The sequence below is a fragment of the Macrosteles quadrilineatus genome, unplaced genomic scaffold, assembly GCF_028750875.1.
Source record: "Macrosteles quadrilineatus isolate MER2022 unplaced genomic scaffold, UCM_ALF_1.0 Scaffold_1__1_contigs__length_201487025, whole genome shotgun sequence".
Taxonomy (NCBI): Eukaryota; Metazoa; Arthropoda; class Insecta; order Hemiptera; family Cicadellidae; genus Macrosteles; species Macrosteles quadrilineatus.
In genome coordinates this window covers 85,986,095-86,007,776 of record NW_026542594.1, presented here as the reverse complement: position 1 = coordinate 86,007,776, position 21,682 = coordinate 85,986,095, and the positions used below count along the sequence as shown (strand labels likewise).

Below are 21,682 nucleotides of genomic sequence, written 5' to 3'. Positions count from 1 at the left end.
AGGTTCAAAGACCTTTTATTATATTTTTAATATAATCTTTTGACACTATTTATATGTACCTATGTGCATGAAATAAATAAAGAATTTTTGATTTGATTTGATTTGATTTGATAGAGAATGAATGATTTAAACAATAATACATTTATTGTGCATGAAAAGTTACAGCATGAGTAAATAAAATACATCCAGAATAAACAACAAAATTATTAAAATAAAATTATAAAAGACTTGTCTTTATTAGACTACTAGCAGAGTACCCGTCCTTCGTACGGGGTTGGCATATAAGTATCAAATGCTTATAGCAGTTATGAGTGAGGACATGGTTTAAGAAATTTCGGTTCTTTTTGAAGTTCGTTCGCTACGCTCACTCACCTTTAGGTTGGAGCTCGTTCGCTGCGCTCACTTTCCTTCAGGTTAGCTCGTTCGCTACGCTCACTTGCCTTCAGGTTAGCTCGTTCGCTACGCTCACTCGCCTCCAGGTTGAAGTTTGTTCGCTACGCTCACTCACCTTTTGGTTGCAAATTAGCTGTTGTCATAAATGTAAAAGAAATAATAGTGCTAGTGCTGCACCCTGTTGGTAATCCTTGTAACTTTAATGCTATTGAACATCACAGAACAGAACCAACTTGTTTAATTGAAACAGCTGTTAAGATTCAATAATTTCATTTCTCATAAGGTTAACATGGGAAACTCCAGAGCCACTGGGGCGGAGCCCGAAAGGATTTTTGAAATAAGAATATGCCTATATGTTAATCGGGAATGTGAGCTATCATCATGCCAAATTTCAGCCCAATCCGACCAGTATTTTTCGAGTTTGAGCCACTGGGGCGGAGCCCGAAAGGATTTTTGAAATAAGAATATGCCTATATGTTAATCGGGAATATGAGCTATCATCATGCCGAATTTCAGCCCGATCCGACCAGTAGTTTTCGCGTTTACTTTTCCCATACACACAGACACCACCTCTTTTTTATAATAGTATAGATGGAGTTATTGAGCATGCACTGTTTATAAAAAACCTGTCGGATTCTAGTAAATTTCCAGCCTGACATAAAAATTCCAACATGCTTGTTCTGTTGGCTGCAATAATTCATCTTATTACGGGAAAGAGGAGGAATATCAATTATCATATCACGATTAAATATAACTGTATCCTACAGCCGTACAGGCCAAGCAGTTTAGGCTAATTAACTAATGGCCTACTTTTTGTAATCGTAACTATATTTCTTTACAGAAAATTATTTACACATTTAAGCAAAAAGTAGACTTCTATACAAGCTTAGTAAAAGATTTACTTAAATAATTTGCAACTGAACTTCTGTACAGGCCTAGCAGTCTAGGCTATTAGGCCTACGTATCAAAATTGTAACTGCACAGGTGTAGCAAATTATTTACACACCTTACTTAAAAGTGGACTTCTAAAAAACCTAGGTATTTATTTACTTACTGTAGTCTCAACTGGACTTCTGTACCAAAGTAAATCACTGTATGTATAGGATAGGCTACTGTTATCAATATTTGTAATACTGAATACCTGCTTCGGCAATGCAGTTTCTATCATTTTCAATAATGAAGACTTTATTTTGCTGTTTATGAAGCAATATTTGCTACAAAACTAATAGAAATAAGAACCATCAAAAGAAATAATCTGCTTGTAAGGCCGACAGTAATTAGTACAGTTAATGGGAATCAGTGTACTGTATTATTAATTAATGCTCAATGGTATTCATCGGACTGCCTTTTTCTTTACTGTCTTTTGTAATTTGCTAGTTTACTGTAGGTGGTTTGTCATACCCAAGAGTTATTACTCGACGTTGTATATCCACGGGCTCCACTGCATGGGTATGCGCAGAAAGCTCTTGGAACTATTTCCGACGTAACTGTTATAAATTTAGTTGTGGTTACAGTTACAGCTGTTGCAATTTGGAGTATATGGTGGGATAAATCAACTTAATATCGTAAGTATTAGGCCTAGCTATTACTATAGCTTTCATAATAACACGTCATGACTTTTCAAAGTTTGCAGCTTCAACTTTGAAATTGAAACTATTATCTAACCAGTCCAAGACAGAAATACAGTGAAGCTATTACACAAGCAGTTACCCCAGGAACTGTACCTAGGCAATCTGCGCATGTGCAAGCTGAGGAGCCCGTGGGTACACAATGTCGAGTAGCCTAAGCTACGATTATTTCTTTACATCTACGTTGTTATCTCGTAACCATCGTAGCAACCCATAAAGATAATGTTAAACATTGGAAATTTTATGTCGGCCTTAAAGTGTACAGACATTATCACATTGAAATTTGTTTGTTCAGTAACATGAACAGTGTTTGTCGAAATAACCTTGGTAAATATGGATTCTGTATGTTCAGCCGTTTTTGAGTTAATTGATTACATAGTTTGCATAAGGTCCGATCTCAAAGAGCTTCGCTCGCTCCGCTCAATTACCCCATTTATAATCTAAATGTTCTACTCAATTCCCTTACAGTCCACTACTAATTTGTTGTTTTTGAAGTTTGCCTGATTAGGCTATAATCTTTTTGGACTCAGATCATGGCATGAAATTAACTCTTTACTTACTTAAAATACTATTTTTAGTGTCAGTCAAAACAAGCTCAAGTTAAAGTTAAATTGATTATTAACTTTTTGTGCACTTAATAGCCTATACATGCCTCCTTCTAGTTAAAGACTATATTGAAAGAAACTTATTATCTATATCTTTGATGCCCAATTCATCTTTTTGACTTCATACTGAGATTTTGTGTGTGCTCAAGACCTTTTTATATTGTATGTGCTGCTGGTAAATTTTGTGTTCAACTACTACAATGGCTCCTAAAACTTTTGATTTTAAGTTCATTCAGCAGGCATCAAAAAACCTTCTCATTGGCAGTGTTTTGCATGCAACTCAAACGAACACAATATCTATGCCTGCAGTTTGTTCCAAAATAAATCTCCTCATGAGCGACATAGCCTCGTCAAAGAAAATCATCGCTGTGTCTCGTGTCTAGGCCATCATAACCTCAAAGATTGCCATTCACAAACTTCATGTTGTACATGTAACAAGAAACATCACACTTTTTTACATTTCCCTGCACCTCTTGTTGATCAAAATCATTTTAAGCCTGCCAATGCAAATGTGTGTTACCCACATGAGCCTACTCAAACCTCAATGACTTTAACTTCACAAGATCACTCTCAGTCACCTTTTAAAAGCTCCACTATACTCTTAGGAACTTTTTTGATAAAGGTCACTTCAGTTCAAGGCACATCTCATGTGTTCCGTGCCTTACTTGACTCCGGCTCCATGTACGACTTAATCACCAAACGAGCAGCTCAACTTTTAAACGCTTGACGCTACAAGTCGAATGTTCAACTTTCTGGACTTGGCCAAAATGCTGCTAAGAGTAACGGGCAAACTTACCTCAATCTTGAAACTCTTTCTGGATTTCTCATATCTCCGCAACATCCAATGCTCATTTTAGACAAAGTGACTGTCAACTTGCCTCGTGTTCCGGTAACTGTTATCACTCACTAAACGTTTGTCTAGCTGATTCAACATTTTACCTGCCAGGACGCATTGATATCGTGCTTGGTTGCTTTCTCTTCCCTAAGTTACTAACTCATGAACATTACTCTCTCGGCCAAATATGCCCCACGTAATAGGAACTCATTTTGGATACATCGTGATGGGTTCTGCACCCTGACAAATACCAACAAATTCCACGCCACAATCTACAAATTTCATCAGTCACGCCATCTCCCTCCATTCATCCAATGATGTTGAACTTCATTCCAAACTTCAGGGTTTCTGGACTCAGGAAGAACTTCCAAATTGTCGAAAGAAACTGAAGAAGAAGAACTTTGTGACGCGAACTTCCAGTCCACGCACACAAGAGACTCTGAAGGACGATACATCGTTCGTCTTCCCTTCAAAGAAGCTTACCCTCCTCTTGGAGCGTCTCAATTGCTTGCTGAATGCAGATTCCACTCTCTCGAGCGAAAATTTGCTGTCCAACCCCGCTTCTCTCAGGTTTACCACGACTTCATACAGGATTACATCTCTCTGGACCATATGTCAAGATTCCCTTCTTCCCTCTTCACACTACTTTTTCCCTCACAATGGGGTTCTTAAAGAGAGTAGTAGTACAACCAAACTCCGAACAGTATTTGATGCTAGAGCAATAACAAGCACAGGAGTTACTCTCAATGACGTACGAAAGCTTCAATCCAATATTTGTGACATACTTATGCATTTTAGAAAGCACAATATTGTTTTTTCGTGTGATATTTGTCAAATGTATTGACAGATCCAAATACATCCTGACGATAGAAAATTTCAACTCCTTTGGCATGAAACTTCCCTCTCAACCACTCTCTACTTACCAGCTGAACACCGTGACACATGGTATGAATAGGTCTCCTTACCTGGCAATAAATACTCTTCACGAACTCGCTGACGACGATGGTGACTACTTTCCCTAGGCAGCGCAAGTACTAAGAACGAAGACCTACGATGACGACATCATCACTGGTGCAGATACTGAAGAAACGGCCTTGAAACTTCAAGATCAATTGGTCAATTGGACCTGTTACGAGGAGGATTCGATAAATGTAAATGGGTCTCCAACTCAGATCGTCTTCTACAAGCTTTTCCCAAGGAACATCTTGAGTCTTCCGTCTTTCTCCAAGACTCTGAACAACTACACTTCACAATATTTAGCCTACATTGGTCTCCCCACTCTGACTCTTCACTTACAACCTTAATCTCCACTCTGGACCTCAACTCACCCAAGCTCTGATCACTCAATCCGTCTAGATTCTTTGTGCACGTAGCGTTATTCACTCACTTTATATTTGTAGCGTCAGCTGACGTCATAGCAACGCATTATAGTTGGTCTGGTTTTTGTTTTTCTAAAGGATTGTACACAAAACTTAACTCTTTTATTCAAATACTTTTCTCTTACTTATTTGGTCGTAATTTATTTGATGTACACAAACAACCACGACCAAAAATTCAAGTGCGTTACATGTTTCCGAAATAAACCACACAACAAAACCCCGCTAATGGGTGATCTACTCTCCTTTCGAATCACTCCTGCTTGACCAATTGTCTCTACAGGAATCAATTACTGAGGGTTCTTTGTTAAAGCCCTTCGATGCTTTAATGCAGGCAGTATGTTGAGGACTTTGAAGACTTTTTCCCTTGAACTGTCTCTATCATATGTGTGTATTTTTGTCATATGTTTTTCCCTCTCTGTTTACTTTTTCATTACATTGTTTTTATTGCTCAAGTTACCATGGTTTCATTTTTTAAATTTTAATATTTTTACTTTTCCCAATCCAACAACATGGTTTTAAAAAAAGTGTCCAGTGAGTTCAAAGTGTATTCTAACAATAGCCACTGTTTGAGTGTTCACAATGGTTGTTTGTTTTTTGAAAATAAAATTGTAATACCTGAAAACCTAAGAAGTTAAGTCCTAGATGTGATTCATTTCAGCCATGCTGGTATAACTAGATCAAAACTATTTGCAAGATCATACATATGGTGGCCTACACTTGATAGCGATCTATATCGATTCATTTCAAACTGTCAAATATGTCAGTCCCATCAAAACAAACGTAGTAACCAATATCGTCAACCTTGGCCTAAGTCAAAATACCCTTGGGAAAGAGTGCATCTAGATTTGTTTGATTTTCGTAGCCAATAAGTATTTGATCTTGTGTGATTCTTACCCTAAGTGGGTGGAGTGCTTTGTAAAAAAAAACTGGCGTGATTTCAAAGCTGTTATAAATAATCTAGCAGAAGTGTTTTCTAGATTTTCATTTCCACGCACAATTGTGTGTGATAATGGTTCGCCATTTTGTGGTCAGGAATTGAGAGATTTTGTGAGAGGAAGTCAATCAAACTCAGGTTTTCACCATTCACCTCAATCTAATGGACTAGCTGAGCGTTATGTTCAAACATTTAAAATTATATTGTCTAAATTTTATCTTTGTCAAAGAAGTCGTAATCTGCCACCAGAACAAATGTTACTGGGTATATCTAGAAATATCTACAACACAATCTGCGGAACATTATTTCTGATTTCCTAGGAATTCCTATCAATCCTGAAAGACAACCGCTTCCTGGAGCGAGGAAAACGTGTTTTACTGCCCATCAGTCAAACATAGAATGACAACTACACACTTCAACCACTGCCACCAGCCAATATGTGCAGAACATAAGGCAACATGTTGTGTCCAGTGTGATTGCGAAAAGTCCATATTGTATTTCTCATTTGTTATACTTATGTATATATATTTATATTACCATTGGTATAACCCATTTATTAGATGTTCAACTTTCAGCTTTGCGCCTAAAATAGAAAATTGTAAAATTTCATCCTATTATCTTTACAATCGAGTTTCCAAATCATTTTTGTATAACTTAAAAATTGTATTTGTAAAAATAAAACTTTTCTTACATATATTTTTATTATTTATGTTAACCTTAACATTGTTTTGCTTAGGCTATATATTTTGAAAGCCTTCCAGATCGTAACAGAAAGAGACTTAAAACAATCTTAACTCATTATTATACATTTTAATATATATATTTACAAAAAAAAACAACTGTTCGAGAAAAAAAAATTAACACGTCGTAAAAATTACGAATGCTTAGTATCTATGTGATTTTAAGGAGGCTTGGTGTTCTAGGGTTAAGTTATAAAAATTCAAACGGCCGCCATTTTGAAATTTACAATCGAAACAACTTAAATATTTTTTCTACAATAGATCTTGTGGGTGTTAACATCATTACCGGTACCAAATTTCATAATCATCAAATGAAAAACTTTACAGATAATTTTAAATAATTTTTTATAAAAAACAAAATGGCGGATAGCTGGGTAAATATGCATTTTCGGACATAACTTCACATGAACTTTTTTTCTTCCTTTTAGTATGGGGGTTCATTTCCTAAAGTCCTGAACCGTTTTTCATGGACACCCTGTATATATATATGTAATTTTGTTATGTACTCACGTATCCCGTTTTAAGAGAGCTGTTGCTCCTTTCCTTGTCAAGATGTACTGATTGATCAAATGCTTGTGAAGATCAAAAGGGGCCAATGATGATAGTGAAGAAGACATTTTCAAAGTGTAATTTCTGAAATTTATACAAAAAACATGTCAGGTAAATTTCACTGTCAACATAAATGCTGCAAGTGCAAGCAAACACATATTTTCAAAGCCTATGATAAAAAATAAATGTTGTAAATAATACTTAATCAAATGTTTAAATAGCAAAGGACACTCTCCAATATCATGCTATTATTCACGATACTAATGATTAACTACTAATAATTATTGTTGCACACTATTGTTTGCAGAGGACACCAAAAGTTCCTCTATTTGGAGGGCAGGTTACGGTAATGGATATAAAAAAAAGTAATAGAGCTTCAAAAAGTTACTAAGCAAGGAACTTTTTTAATTTTTTGGATAGGAACAAAATTTTAGTGAGAAAAGGGTGTTAAAGTTCTTCTACAATAACTAGTCTGAAAATGTTGGATAAAACCAACAGGTCGTTTAATATTTATGACAAAGTGGCGTGTGATAAAATCTGTGTTTTACCCGCAACATCATGTTTGTGTCATTATATTTAAAAAAATGTTATGATTTTAAACACTACATTATTTGTAATTATTGTAAAACAAGTAATTAAGGTGACTCCTAACTACGATTATCTTAAGAACAAAATTTCAAAAAAAAATTTTTTGCTGTAGGCCTAGTCTTTAGACTAAAGATTTACCTTATTTGCTATACCGGTACTCCTTGCTATGTCCTCTAGTATACACTTAGTCGAGTCTCTGATCTTAATGATGAATGGTTTAATTTTATATTGTCTGTAAAGTAAAATTAAGTGTTTATTGGAACAAAATAAGTATAAAGAAAAGAATTTGAGGGTGTGGTTTCTTATTATAAAGTTGTTGTAACATATTTTCTGTTTACTTTTTTGCTTTGCCTTTTTTATAGTTCTATTCAAATGCCTTTTGAATAATTGGTCTTAATTTTGAGAAAAACTAACAACAGGGTGTAGTTACAACAGGATGTAGTTACAGCAGGATGTAACAGGATGTAGACATACGCCTGGGAATTATCTTTTAAAATGTTATCATTTTGTTTTGCAAAGTTCATTTTCTATCAAGGGAGTCGCCGTGAAATGTGTTGAATTATTTTTCATCTGTAGAACTAAAAAGTTGTGTTTTGATACAATTCCTGAGGAAACCTAGATTCCTGAGGAGTATAAAAACTGATTTAATAAGATTTCCCAACAGTAGGTTAGTTCCTAACCCAATTCCTCGCATAGTAACTTTTTCAAGTTTCATTATTGTAGGCTTAAGAAGATAGTTCCTCTATATTTGTTGATATAAACCAATAATTTACTTGTCTTGAATCAAAAACTGTTTAGTTATTCAGATTTTGAAGTTAATGTTTAGTAAAACAATGCAAGTTTCACGCAAAAAATATAACTGTACAAAGGCACGGAAGCACAAAAGAACGAGTTTTTGCTGGTTGTGTTTGGCGGCAAGCTCGACTGTATGCGCGGTGACGTCACAGAGAGGGAGGAGCGGCACCATATTGGCAAGTGCTAATACTTTACTTCAATACTTTATTCTGAAATGGCGACCATACAAATTTAGGTATTTTAAGCCAGTATGAATGGAGATGGAGTGTACGATAAGTGGAATGATGTAGTAGTCATGTTAGTGACTAAGGCCGGCATGTTCCTTATACACAGCTGTTAATAAAAGCCCATCCAGCCGATGGCAACTAAGGGACCTACAATTTATAGTCGAATCCGAACCACATTTCATGCCTTGTAATTAACAAATTGGTCTAATTATAAGGATAGTACTGCGGATATTTGTACTACTCACTAGCGTGTGACATTAATCCACGCTAGGGAGTATCGCATCCACAGTTCTCCGCAGCGAACGCAAACATTGCAGTAGATGTTTATCGTACGACACAAATTAAAGCCAAAGAGTTTTAAAAACACGCGTCAACTTCGTAGAACCAGTTGAAGTAATTGCTGAGGTTATACAGATGGCCAAGGCGACTTTGTGGTTGGCGCCACACTGTGTACTGCCCCAAGACAGTTGGCTCCAATGTTCTTTTGTCAACTGATTTTTGTCATTTAGCGGAAAGAATGTTCTCCCACTTTATTATCATTGATTATTATTAGTTTGCTGTTTGGTTATGTCGTGTGTAAGCTCTTTTGTAAGCTTTGTGGTACATAATGTTTGCGTTTTACTAACGACAGTACGCTTAGGCCTACGTGTTTCCTTTTTAGTCCTACATTTTTAGTTTTACTGGGTAAGTTAGGCTAAGTTATTGGTATTTCCCAGGTCTTAACACATTTTGGTATTTTCAATAGGCCTATTTCTATATATTACAGAAGTGATGAATTAACCCTCCAACTGGCACATAGAAAAGTCTGTAGTGGGAAGGCCATTTTAGTGATTTTGCAGACATATTTTTGAAAATTCATATAAATTGAACTAATAAAGTAAACCTTTTGAACCATATACTTGAATTGTTCGTAAAATAGTGAAGAATCTGAAAATGGTAAAACTGCAAGTAGTTGGAAGAATAATTTTTGAAACAAAGAGAAAAAAACAAAAAAAATTGTATTTTCAAATTTGAAAATTTGAAAGCAAAACTGTGCTGCAAATGCAGAAAATTTTTTATATGAAATCCAAGATATACAAAATGTTAGCAATTTATTTCTGTTCATAAAAAAGTAAAAACATTCAATTTATAACTTTTTTTGGCTGAGTTATGGCCAAAAAAACTAAAAAACGGTGAAATTCCCATAACCTTGTGAACAGGTGAAGAAGATAAATTGCACGTAAACAACAAGTGATGACGTTGGTACAGGTTGTGCAACATACGGCAACAAAAGTCCACTATGCACAGAATTTCATGGGCTATCAGATGGTATATGTCATTATAACAAAAGTTATACATTTCGTTGAAACATATGTGAATTACTACCGCGACTATAATAGTCGCGCTGCCAGTTCAAATACACGTAAAAAGGTGGCTGAGGTATTATTTTTCTATTTGAGTTATTTATAAAGATATCGATATAATTTATATATCTCGATATAGAAAATGAACTGCCGGATGCAGTGGTACCACCCGCTGTTCCGTAGACTAAAAATACCCCTTGCTATTATTTGTTGAAAATATCCATTTTCGGTAGTTTTGTGATGCTTATATAGAGAAACTGACTTCGCGCGAAATTTTCTTCCACTTTATCACTAAGTTATATTGATCCATCAGTGTTATAAAGGTTATTTATGTAATAAAATGAAAGTTTAGAACCTCATCTTTCGATTGGTATACAATTTATGTAAGTTAGCGATCGTTTTTAACTGTTTATATGCAATTTAAAATAACCTTGCAAAATGCAACTATTATAGTCGCTGCCACTACAGACACTGACTACCGCGACTATTATAGTCGCTGTGCCAGTTGAAGGGTTAAGTTAGCAGAACAGTAAGCGCTTTCAGTATATTTTAACTTACTGTGCAGAGCTCAACAATAGTAAATATGGCAGTTTTGCTTACATTTTTATTTTAATCGTGTATAGCTTTTTTTTATGAAAGGGAATGGGTCCATGTACGCTTAATAAAATGCTAAATCTGGATATATTATAAGTTAATGTGGTGAAATGTAGTTTTAACCAAGTTTTATAATTTTTAAATACAAAAATTTAATATAAGTCGTTTTGAAAAATTAAGTTACAATTGAATATTATTACGGTACATAAGTATGGAGTTTAGTACAAAAATTCTTCTAAGTTACAAAACAAAACAAAAATTGAGGTTTTATCGGTACTTTCCTGTTAAAGGGAACATTCATTATTATCAATGATTTTTTTCTGTAGGCTATATCAATATTTTTTGTTTTCCTTTACAATCCATCCTTCTGTTTTATTATTTTCAAAACGCATTTAAATTACAAATTGACAACTGTTCTTGTTTAGGCAAAAATAATATGTAGGGTTAAAGAAATGAAACTGTTTTAAACTAGGCTAACCTAACATTACTTAACCAAACTTGCTATACTATTTCAAAATTCTGTTTGATAACAGAAAAGGCATGAGGGGAATATCAAACGGGATTTGGAAATAGTAGAGCAACTTTGGTTAGTTATGTTAGATTAGTTTAGAACAGATTGGTTTCAATATATTAATTGTTCATGTTGATACTGAACAATAAGTTAACTTATCGTAGATGTTAGCTGATATGATTTAATCCACTAATATCGATATATATATATATATATATAGATTTTTAGATACCTATATTGGATCAAAAAGTAAAATTTCGATACCTATATCGAAAAAGTCATCGATGGGCCTACCGGTAATAATGAATGTTCTCTGTAACAGGAAAGTCGTTTTATCATATTTACAAAGGGAAGTTATGACATTTCAAAAATAACTTCATTTTTTCGCCCGGCAGTAGACGCAGTGGCCATATGCTAAATAGTGCTGGCAGCAGGGTGACCAACACTGCTATATTCGCTTGGCAATTTCACGACGGAAAATAACAAAACTAGGCTAAGTTACCTGGTAGCCAAAGAGTAAGATGTGAGTTTTCATTTAAGATGTAATTCTATGCCCCGGCTTACTGCACTCTACTAACGATGTTACTCCAAAATAAAAGACTCTTGAGGTTTCTTTCTAGCTTAACATTTGGCAGGATAGAGTGATCACTGCTGCTTTATCTATTGGGGTTAAAATTCTTACCGTAAGTTTATTCTGCCGATAATTTAACTTAGGCTATGTCTTATACAAAATCAAGTTCTGAAAAGCAATGTTGCAGATTTCAATAGAGGAGAATATCATCAAACAGAGAGGATACGCGTCCGGCATTGACGTCACCGGGTTGTGGGGGCCTGGAACGCCATCACCACAACGATACCTACGATATACAGCCATCGGTGTTCGTGGTGTAGTGGACAGAGTGCTTGTCTGATATGCAAGAAGTCCCTGGTTTGAATCCCATCGGTAACTTTCACTTTTTGTCAAAGATTTTGCTTTGAATGCCATTTCTTCTTAATTGTACATCTTTTGTTAGAATATTTGGCATTTATAATTTTATTTTATGAATGGAATAAAATAAACTGTACATGATCATCAAAACCATAGCGTTTGCAGAGTGAACACCACTATCCTGCTCTATCGCCTGACTGGCTTAGGTAAGATAACTTATCCTTATTTAGCTTAGAGACTATCTATATATTAATAGGCAAGCATGTTTTTTAAAAAACTTTTTTCTCATCTCGTGTGCATCGTAGGGAAAATCTACGCATACTGTTGGAAAGCTATTTTCCTGTTGGTGTGCAGAATTCCTTTATAAATTAAAACAAGGTGTTAGCCCGTCCTACGTACGGGAATAGTCAGTTAAAACTGTGTATAATTCAGAACAGCTAGCTTACACGTATAAAGACAAATTTTATTGCAGCCTACAGTAGAAAGAGTATTCAATTGAGAAGTGTATAGGCCTAGTCAACGATATCACCTTCCAATTCCATCGCATACCTGCCTCTTCCATAATCAATATCACCACAATACAATTATTCATACTATACACAATTTCCAGTAGGTCTGAATAGAAAATCCCTAAAACAAAACGAAAACATCCAATAAAATTCACAGTACACATAATTATAAAGTTGGTGTCCTGGCATCATTAAACAAATCGTCCACACATATCCTTTATATCGATTTTAGTGGATTAATTGCTAAATAAATAACTGTAAACAAAGAAAAGTAAAAACAACAACATATAGTTTGTTTTGTAAACAGCTGAAACGATTAATAAAATAATATTCATTTGAAAAAAAAAAGAACTGGTCACATGTTGAAGGAATTTAAAACGTAAACACACTAGTAAAGCTAGTGTGACGTAATTAATTGTCTATGTTTATTATCCATTCCGTTGTCAGTTCTAATATCCTGATAATTGTCCTCATTGAATCAATGTACATCGTAATTCCCCATATTCATTTATTTAAACTATAAAATATCCAGCGCCTCCAAACGTAACCACAACTAAACACAAGCCAAACAACTTTTTAGATTTCATAAAAGGATGGTAAGTCTAATAATTGCAGTATCCTAGGTCAATGATGACGTTGTGTTCAATCTTAATGCCATTCCTCATCTGTATATCTTTGGATAAAACCCATCTGAGGTTGTGGTGGTAATTTAAAATCGTATTCCTGATGATTCTTGATCTCCTTCTTTATGACATCAATATCCCCGGGCCTAATCCAAACAAAGTTTAATCATTCAAAAACATTGATTGTAAACAAAAAGCCACCAAGATGAATTAAAACATGTAAAAATTGTGATTTTTCTACCCTTTTCTAAAAAAGTTGAGCAGTAAAATAATTTGCATATCATTTTTATAAGACTCGTGTACAGAGCCTCGACTTGTATACTTCGATGGTATTACTTGTCTCGGTGGTCTACTAATCTTACTTATTTCCTATAGGCTAATCAATGACAAAATCTGAGTAAATAAAATAACCTCATAGTTCCATAGAGCATTTTTATATTTAACCAGCTGTTAGTTAAAACAAATTATACTGCGCTAAAACAAACCAAAGATTACAAAGGTTACTTAATCCTCCGAGTGTTATTTGTCGATGCGTCGACACATAACACACTTTGTGTAGTGTTTTGTGTCGATGTATCAACTCACAAACACTGTTTACGGCGAAGGCTCTATGACTGACAAAATCGGATTGAACTGGATCGAGTTAGGTATCGTTTTATTTTGCAGATTCAGAGCTTTCTCCGGAGGTCTGTCTCTAAGCGCTTTTCATTTTAGTTCCGAAAATATTGTAGCAGACAGCTGACATGCGTATTTGTAAACAGCTTGGTTAAAAATTGGTGTAAATACCTGCTTCTTGTAATCCAAATTGTTGCTGTTATGAGGCAACTAGTTTCGACTTATCACGAAGTCATCTTCGGGCCACGACACGGCCATTAAGGTACTTGTGAGAGAGTCGGGGATGAATGGGGACAGCTGACTGATAACAAGAACAAAGGAATGACGTCACATCGCCAACCGACCACAATGACCGGCAGTCTAGGCGCTACATCCATCCGGCCGTGACGCATAATCCTCACCGGTGTTACCATTTTTAGCTTTTACTCGTTAAATCGTACTTTTTTCGTTTCAATGTTCGTGTCTGCGTTTTTCTTCGTAACCGTGACCATGTTCGTGTATGAACGTATGTGTGTATTGACGACCTTCTGATGAAGTGATTTGACATCCCCTGGACGCCCGAAGATGACTTCGTGATAAGTCGAAACTAGTTGCGTCATAACAGCAACAATTTGGATTACAAGAAGCAGGTATTTACACCAATTTTTATATTCAACGTAATCCGGAGGCTAACATCAACAATGAGCTTTGTTAACCTTGCACCGATGACTGATGTGTTTTTTTACGTTTATCATTGTTTTAGTGTTAAAAATCAAAAGTAGTGATATAGCCTACGTGGTGCATTATAAGAAGATTTAAGTGATTTTGAAGGGCTGGTTGATGATCCTGAAGAAGTAGGTAGTGATATTGATGTAAATTATCAGCCAGATTCCTTGCTATGGTTAGGCTATGCATTCTTAGCTAAACGCTATGTACCGAAATCTGTTTTTTGCCCATAACTTATTTATTTGGAAATCTACTTCCTTATATTATTATTTGTAATCCTCATAAAATTTAGAACAAATTGGCTATTTTCAAATATTTATAGGCCTATAATTTATACAATTTCATTGAGCGCGAACTTATTTATTTTTTTTTTTTTTTTCCAAAGTATTTTTTTTTACCTAAAAAAATTTTTTGAAACATATGTTCCCTATGTTTTATGTATAATATTGAAGCCCATGATTTTCCAAACAAAATGGTATATAGAACAGTATAATTAACATTGTTTTCAAGCTTCTCAGATCCGTTTTAATAAAACCTTGCAAATGAGCAAAAAATAGGCAGACATTAGGGCCAAAACAAGGAACACTCGGAGGGTTAAAATAATAATTTGAACATCCTACCTAGTATTTTACTATGTATATTTAAATAATCTGACATCCTCTTATCGAAGGATTGAGCGTATCAATGATTAGCATTACACATAGTAGGCTAGGCCTATAAATAAGTCAACCCTTAGTATGTCTTTTAATCTTATCCAAATGCTAAATTTGTGTTACAAACGCTGAATGTTTACAGCTGTTGTGTTAAGCAAATTATATCATACCAAAGGCTAGTTTAGAATCTTAGCGTCGGCTGCTAGACTTTTCAAAATTAAAACTTAATTTCTTAACAACTGGGACCCTAAACCAAAATTATGGCTACGACATTCCCTAGTTCTCAAAATTATCTTTCTTTCAACACAAAAATCATGAAAATCCGTCAAGTGGTTGATTCAGAAACGTGAAATAAAAAACCCCTATTACGTTTTAATATTATAGATACTTAGGCTCAACGATAACTACAAAAAATGAATTTAAAATTTTAAAAAATTAACACGGGCCATATGGGTTGCCATGCTGGTGACGAAATAACAACGAAATATAAACAGAAAATCAAAACAAATGGAAGAAATTCCAATCACATGTTTTAGTTAGGTAGGCTACAGTGTGGAGTAAAAATAGAGAAGTCCATACATTTGATAACTTTGATCGAGTTTTCGACCACTGGCCGACCTCTAGTGAAGATTAATTTAAGTTAAACTTCCAAATCATGTGAACAGTTTAGGAGAGTAATCTTGTAAGATTAAGTTAGCCCTAATCTAAGTTTGAAAAAGACTTGAAGGTAGGCCTAGGTACTTAAATCTTAAATTATAGTAGGCTAAATTGTAAAAGTTTAGCACCCATAAGTTATTACTAGCTTATTATAGTCATTCTGCAAATAGATAAGTTAATGAGCACCGGGCTGCACTTTACTTTACGACCTACACTCATTGGAATGAAAATATCGATCGTTATATTGATTATTCGATAAGGTATATCGTTTGGTTAGTTAGGTAAGGTTAACCTAACCTAACTAACCAAACGATATATCGAATGAAACAATCAAATAACCGATATTTTAATTCGAAGGAGTGTAGGACGTAAAGTAAAGTGCAGCCGAGCACCGTCCAATCCTAAAAGGTTAAATAAACATCATACTAAGTCGGTGTTTACATGGGCATCAAAGGTAACCTAAAAAATTGCAATACAATAATATAAGCCTAAGTTAACTAGCGATTTGCGATTTGATCGAAAGACTGACCAGGCCTACAGTATACTATGGTAAGGAAAGTTGTTGAGTCTTATTTACGTTGTAAATTAAGCACTATTCGTTTCACCTATTAACTTTATCACTGTACTAGTAATTAGTAAAACTTCTTTCCTGCCCTGCCTATCAAAACAGTAACAGTACTAACAACAACAACAACAGTACAGTAAACGACTCCATTCAAACAGGACTCGGAACAGTCGGAACCTCGCCAACCCCCCACCACCGCACCCGGGATAGTGGAATTGGTATCTGATTGGAACCACTGAGCTATATAATTCTAACTGGAGGTGAGGTAGCACTGAATGTCAAAGATGCGTGTCGCCAGCCGCCATGTTTGCGTGAGGTGGGTGTCCATAAGAAGCCATGTTATTGCTATGACAAAAAAACTCACTGCTATACAACCTAGTTATAAGAAGCCATGTTATTGCTATGGTAAGAAAACTTACTGCTATACCAACCTAACAAAATCAGCGACTCGCTTTTGACAGACTTCTGCCATGGCAGTGCTACCTCCAGTTATAATTTTAGCTCAGTGATTGGAACAATTGGAACGGAACACGGAACATCCGAACTGAAACGCGGCAGATAATTATTGTTATAGTTGTTGTTATCACTGAGTAGACTGTACAGTGTACTTGTACTATAAAGTAGCCTATTTAATGGATGGAATATTTATTTGATGCATGTTTTCTCAGATATGCCTGTTTGTGTTATGTATGTGGTCCCAAAATTTTGATAATTATTGCATGTCAAGTCCAGTAACTGTTAAGATGTTATTTGTTATGTCATAAAGTATTTATTGTAGTGTCGTTATTGCCTGTTATAATGCATGTTGTTTTCCCACTTATTTAAATGTAAAAGAGATATGTACCTCATTGAAACAAAAATGCAGAGGGCAGCCCAAAAGCACTTTTAAGTATTGAAAGCCACATTTTACTTGCATTGTTTTTGAAAATTTAAACTCGATTAAGTTAAACAAAGAAGTTTGAAAAACTGAAAACTATCTAAATTTTTTATTATCTTATTAAGTAAACAAAGATTTACTATCATCAATGTACCGAATAAAATTGCTTTTGGGCTGTAATGCAGGGTTCTGCAGTCCAACAGAACACGCGGTCCCCACCCCGATAAAAAAGTAAAAGTAAGTAGTATTCTTATTGTAAGGGTAAGAACAAATTTTTGTTTATATTTTTTTTAACTAATACCATTGACTGAAGTGAGACATTCCCTCATCCATACAGACAAGCTTTCACAAATTGTTTTTACAATGCAGCTTAATGGCCATTAACATAGGCTGGTAAAGAGAAAGTTTAATAGGCTGGTGTCTAGAATTCTATTTTCATCCTTTTATTTTGCTACTCAGTTAGTTAAGGTGACATAAAGATACTACAGTCGACTCTCGATAACTAAGTTAGAACCTCAATAAGTCGAATTCCTTGATAACTCGAATGTTTTTCTGTTCCCTTGACAAAATCTGCCTAAGTCGAAAAAAACCATACGTAGGCTAACTCGAATTAATTTTTCACCCGAATTTTACCTCTATAATTCGAAGTGATAGAAAAATTACCTCTATAACTCAAAGTTTAGTAGGTAAGTCGAAGTCTTTAAATACATTACCTCAACAACTCGAAATTTTCAGATCAACCCTCGCTAACTCGAACCTAGCTGAACCGGTCTGGACATGTCGCTGATGAATTGTCCAACTGTCTGCCAAACGTTTTAAAGGATGTAGGGAATAAAAAACATCGTTTATTTGTACCTCTATAACTCAAATTTTATTTTAGTTTACCTCTGTAAGTCGAATTACCTCTGTAAGTCGAATTACCTCTGTAAGTCGAATTACCTCTGTAAGTCGAATTTAGTGAAATATTACCTCTATAACTCGAACTATACGTAACTTGAACTCGAAGAAAACATAATAATCATAATTTTGGGTTTGCTTATATTTAGTCTCTACTTCGTTAATATTAATTGTATTATTGTTCCTGCATGTTAACTAGTCTTTATTGCCACTTGCTGTGATATTTATCATATATTTATTTTCTCAACTTTGTTTTGTTAATTGAGTGTAGGTATAGCAGATAGTTGTAATGGTCGCATGTATTATTACGTCATCTTTTTATGGCCATCTCTACAGTATATAATTGCAATGTGAAATGTAAAATGGTGTTTGCCGTACACAAAACAAAAATAAAAACAGCCGTTCCCTTGAAGTTTGAGTTATCGAGAGTCGACTGTATAGCTTACAATAAGTTGGCCTATCACTTTGACTTGGTAAAAAAGTAGGCCGATGCATTTATTTGACGGAAATCAGTTATTTATATCAGCGCAATTTCGTGGCCGGTGGCTCACTAACTTGATTAAGAAACTGGTGACAGCTTTAAAATGACTAACTTATAGAATAATTGGGCTTTAAATAAATGATCCTGACTAATGAAACCACTGATCTTAGTCAGTAGCAAAGCTACACAGATCATCTCACATCATTCTACACTTATCCTTCGCTCATATTTGGGTTAAAATATCCACCTAGGTGGCGTCCCCATCTCAAGAATTGATAATTGATAATAACTAGTTATGTCAATGGTTAAAGCTAATATGCCTTCAATAATATTCAAGTTTGTTTTGCCTAGCAATCGTATTCCACCTTATGTGACCGTCTGACAGGGAGATAAAGTCTCTGGCTGATAGAATCTATCTGCCAGAAAGCACTTAAACACCAAAGACCAGCCTAATTTATTTATTATTAATGAGCTTCAGAAAACACTGAATAATTCTTACCAGTTACCAGCTCCACTAAAGCCAAAACACTGTCCAGTAAACTTACAGTAAGTTTATAGTCTGGTTCTGGTTCATGATGGCCCAGTTACTGCAAGATGTTGGTTAACTATACTAAGTTAAATACCTTTTACAGATTTAAACATAATCTTTTATGCCTAAGCTACTAAAATATGGTTAAGAATTACCAAAATAGATTTTTCAGTAGGTAATTGAGTACAAGTTACAACTTATGACTTGTAATTTCCATTAGATTTGCATTGGGCGATCAGCTGATTTACTAGTAATATTAGTTTGTACTTTATTATGAAAATGGCCCTTTATTAGGATAACAGATACCTTAATCTAATCGTCATAAACAGTTCCCACACTCCGGACTACTCACCTTTACTACTTCCTTCACCGCTTCCTTCGTCACTGACCATGTTTCCCTCCCAGCCCATAGCATTTTAGGATAACAGATACCTTAATCTAATCGTCATTAACAGTTCCCACACTCCGGACTACTCACCTTTACTACTTCCTTCACCGCTTCCTTCGTCACGGACCATGTTTCCCTCCCTTCCCATAGCATTTTAGGATAACAGATACCTTAATCTAATCGTCATTAATAGTTCCCACACTCCGGACTACTCGCCTTTACTACTTCCTTCACCACTTCCTTCGCCGCGGACCTGTTATCCTCCCTTCCCATAGAATTTAAGGATTGTAGATACCTTAATCTAATCGTCATAAACATTTCCCACACTCCGTACTACTTACCTTTACTACTTCCTTCACCATTTCCTACGTCGCGGACCTGTTTCCCTCCCTTCCCATAGCATTTTAGGATTGTAGATACCTTAATCTAATCGTCATAAACAGTTACCACACTGCGGAATAATATTTACCACAAAACTAATAACAACAATTAAACGAAATAATCTGCTTGGAATAATTCAGTAAGGCCACCAGAAATTATGCCAATCGGTGTATTGTTAATCAACGCTTAATGGTATTCATCGGACTCCTTTTCTTTTGTACTGTCTTTTGTAAATAGGCCATATGTGCATGCGCAAGCTGAGATGCCCGTGGGTACAGAACGTCACGTTATGTCTTAAAATGTAAACAAAATGACAATAATGGCGGAATGTTTTCTCATAAGGCCCATGTTAAATTTTCAAAAGTTTGTACTCATATTATGGCGAAAATAGATTTTTCCTGGCTATACCACTGGTCTAGAACTTATTTTTGACACAGAACTTAGTTATTCCGTAAATATAAACGTTTTTGTTAGAGCCGATTCCCAGATCGAATTGACAAGTATTCAAACTTTACTCGTATTATATATAGGACTAGCTGTACCCGCGGGCTTTGCCCCGCTTAACTTCATAAGTATTCGCATGGCTCAATCACGTCCTGGTTGAAGTTCGTTCGCTACGCTCACTCACCTTCAGGTTGGAAATCGTTCGCTGCGCTCACTTGTTTTCAGGTTAGCTCTTTCGCTACGCTTACTCGCCTACAGGTTGATGTTCATTCGCTACGCTCATTCACCTTTTGGTTGCAAATTAGCTGTTGTCATACATTTAAAAAAGTCATCCCTTTTATTGTTTAAAATACAGTACTTTTTATAAAGGTTTTTGTATTTATACTTTACTATTTAACATTGGAGAATTTAAACGTTGTTAAGTGCACAGGTTTGCTGCGATTGGGGTTTAATACATTTGGACTTATTCAAAAGTAAAATAGTTTTCTGTGCTGCAATCTGTAGACACACTGTGGCACTATTTCAAATCATGACTAATGCTACAGAATGTTGTAGTTATTCAAACGTACAAAACAGTTGGTGAAAGTAAACATCTGCTTTTAAATCCTATACTCTAATACGAGCAATGTTTGCTTGTATGAATGCTTGCTTGCTTGCAGAAAGATCTCGAAAACGGCTCCGACGATTTTCTTCAAATCTTGTAAGGTAAATGTACCAGTAGCTGACAGTGCTCCAGTAGCTGACAGTTTGAGTTTCTTTACATTATAATGTGGTCTCTTAAAAATATTTACACATGATTGCATTGTTAGCAGAACATATGTTTATTCTTGATTTGTTTACAAAAAAATCAGTTAAATTTAGCCCATACTTGCGGAATGGTGGTGGTTTGAAAGCGACCCTGTCCGTACACATCACATTTAGTCGATTCCCTTAATGAAATCGTTAAGAAAGTTAGTTTGGTTTTTTGTCATTTCGCTAAATTTCTTAAATAGTATTAATGATTAGGCTCATTATTTTGATCAATTATACCTTTGTTGACAATTTCATGAAAAAATTGGGGCGTTAGGGGTTTTGGATTTAAAATTATATCAATGTCAGGCATTGGTACACAAAATCCATACAAGTTCCAATAGCTGACAGGGGATATTTGCTACTTGCACAATATTAAATTGGTTTCACCCAACGAAATTTGCATGCTATTTATAATTTATGTGATCTCACATTTTTATAAAATGATTTTAATTTTTTAATTTATAAGCCAAATTATCTTAAAAAATGTATATTTTTTTAAAAAATATATAAAATATAT

General features: G+C 35.0%; 1 protein-coding gene across 11 annotated transcripts in view; it reads right to left on the bottom strand.

Moving 5' to 3' along the window:
* Positions 1–16,864, bottom strand: part of LOC128985615 (protein FRA10AC1 homolog) — a 44,359-nt gene extending 27,495 nt beyond the window's left edge. The window contains exons 1-4 of one of the 11 annotated variants that reach the window (XM_054409686.1): positions 16,341–16,478; positions 12,599–12,679; positions 7,790–7,883; positions 7,025–7,147 (exon numbers count right to left, since the gene is read on the bottom strand). In XM_054409686.1, the coding sequence (XP_054265661.1) occupies positions 7,025–7,131 (107 nt within the window). In that variant the 5' untranslated portion in view covers positions 7,132–7,147; positions 7,790–7,883; positions 12,599–12,679; positions 16,341–16,478. Of the gene's footprint in view, positions 1–7,024; positions 7,148–7,789; positions 7,884–12,495; positions 12,515–12,598; positions 12,680–16,340; positions 16,575–16,807 lie in introns of those variants that run through there. The other 10 variants (XM_054411213.1, XM_054412759.1, XM_054408161.1 and 7 more) reach the window with 10 other exon arrangements.
* Between the last annotated feature and the right edge of the window lie 4,818 nt (positions 16,865–21,682).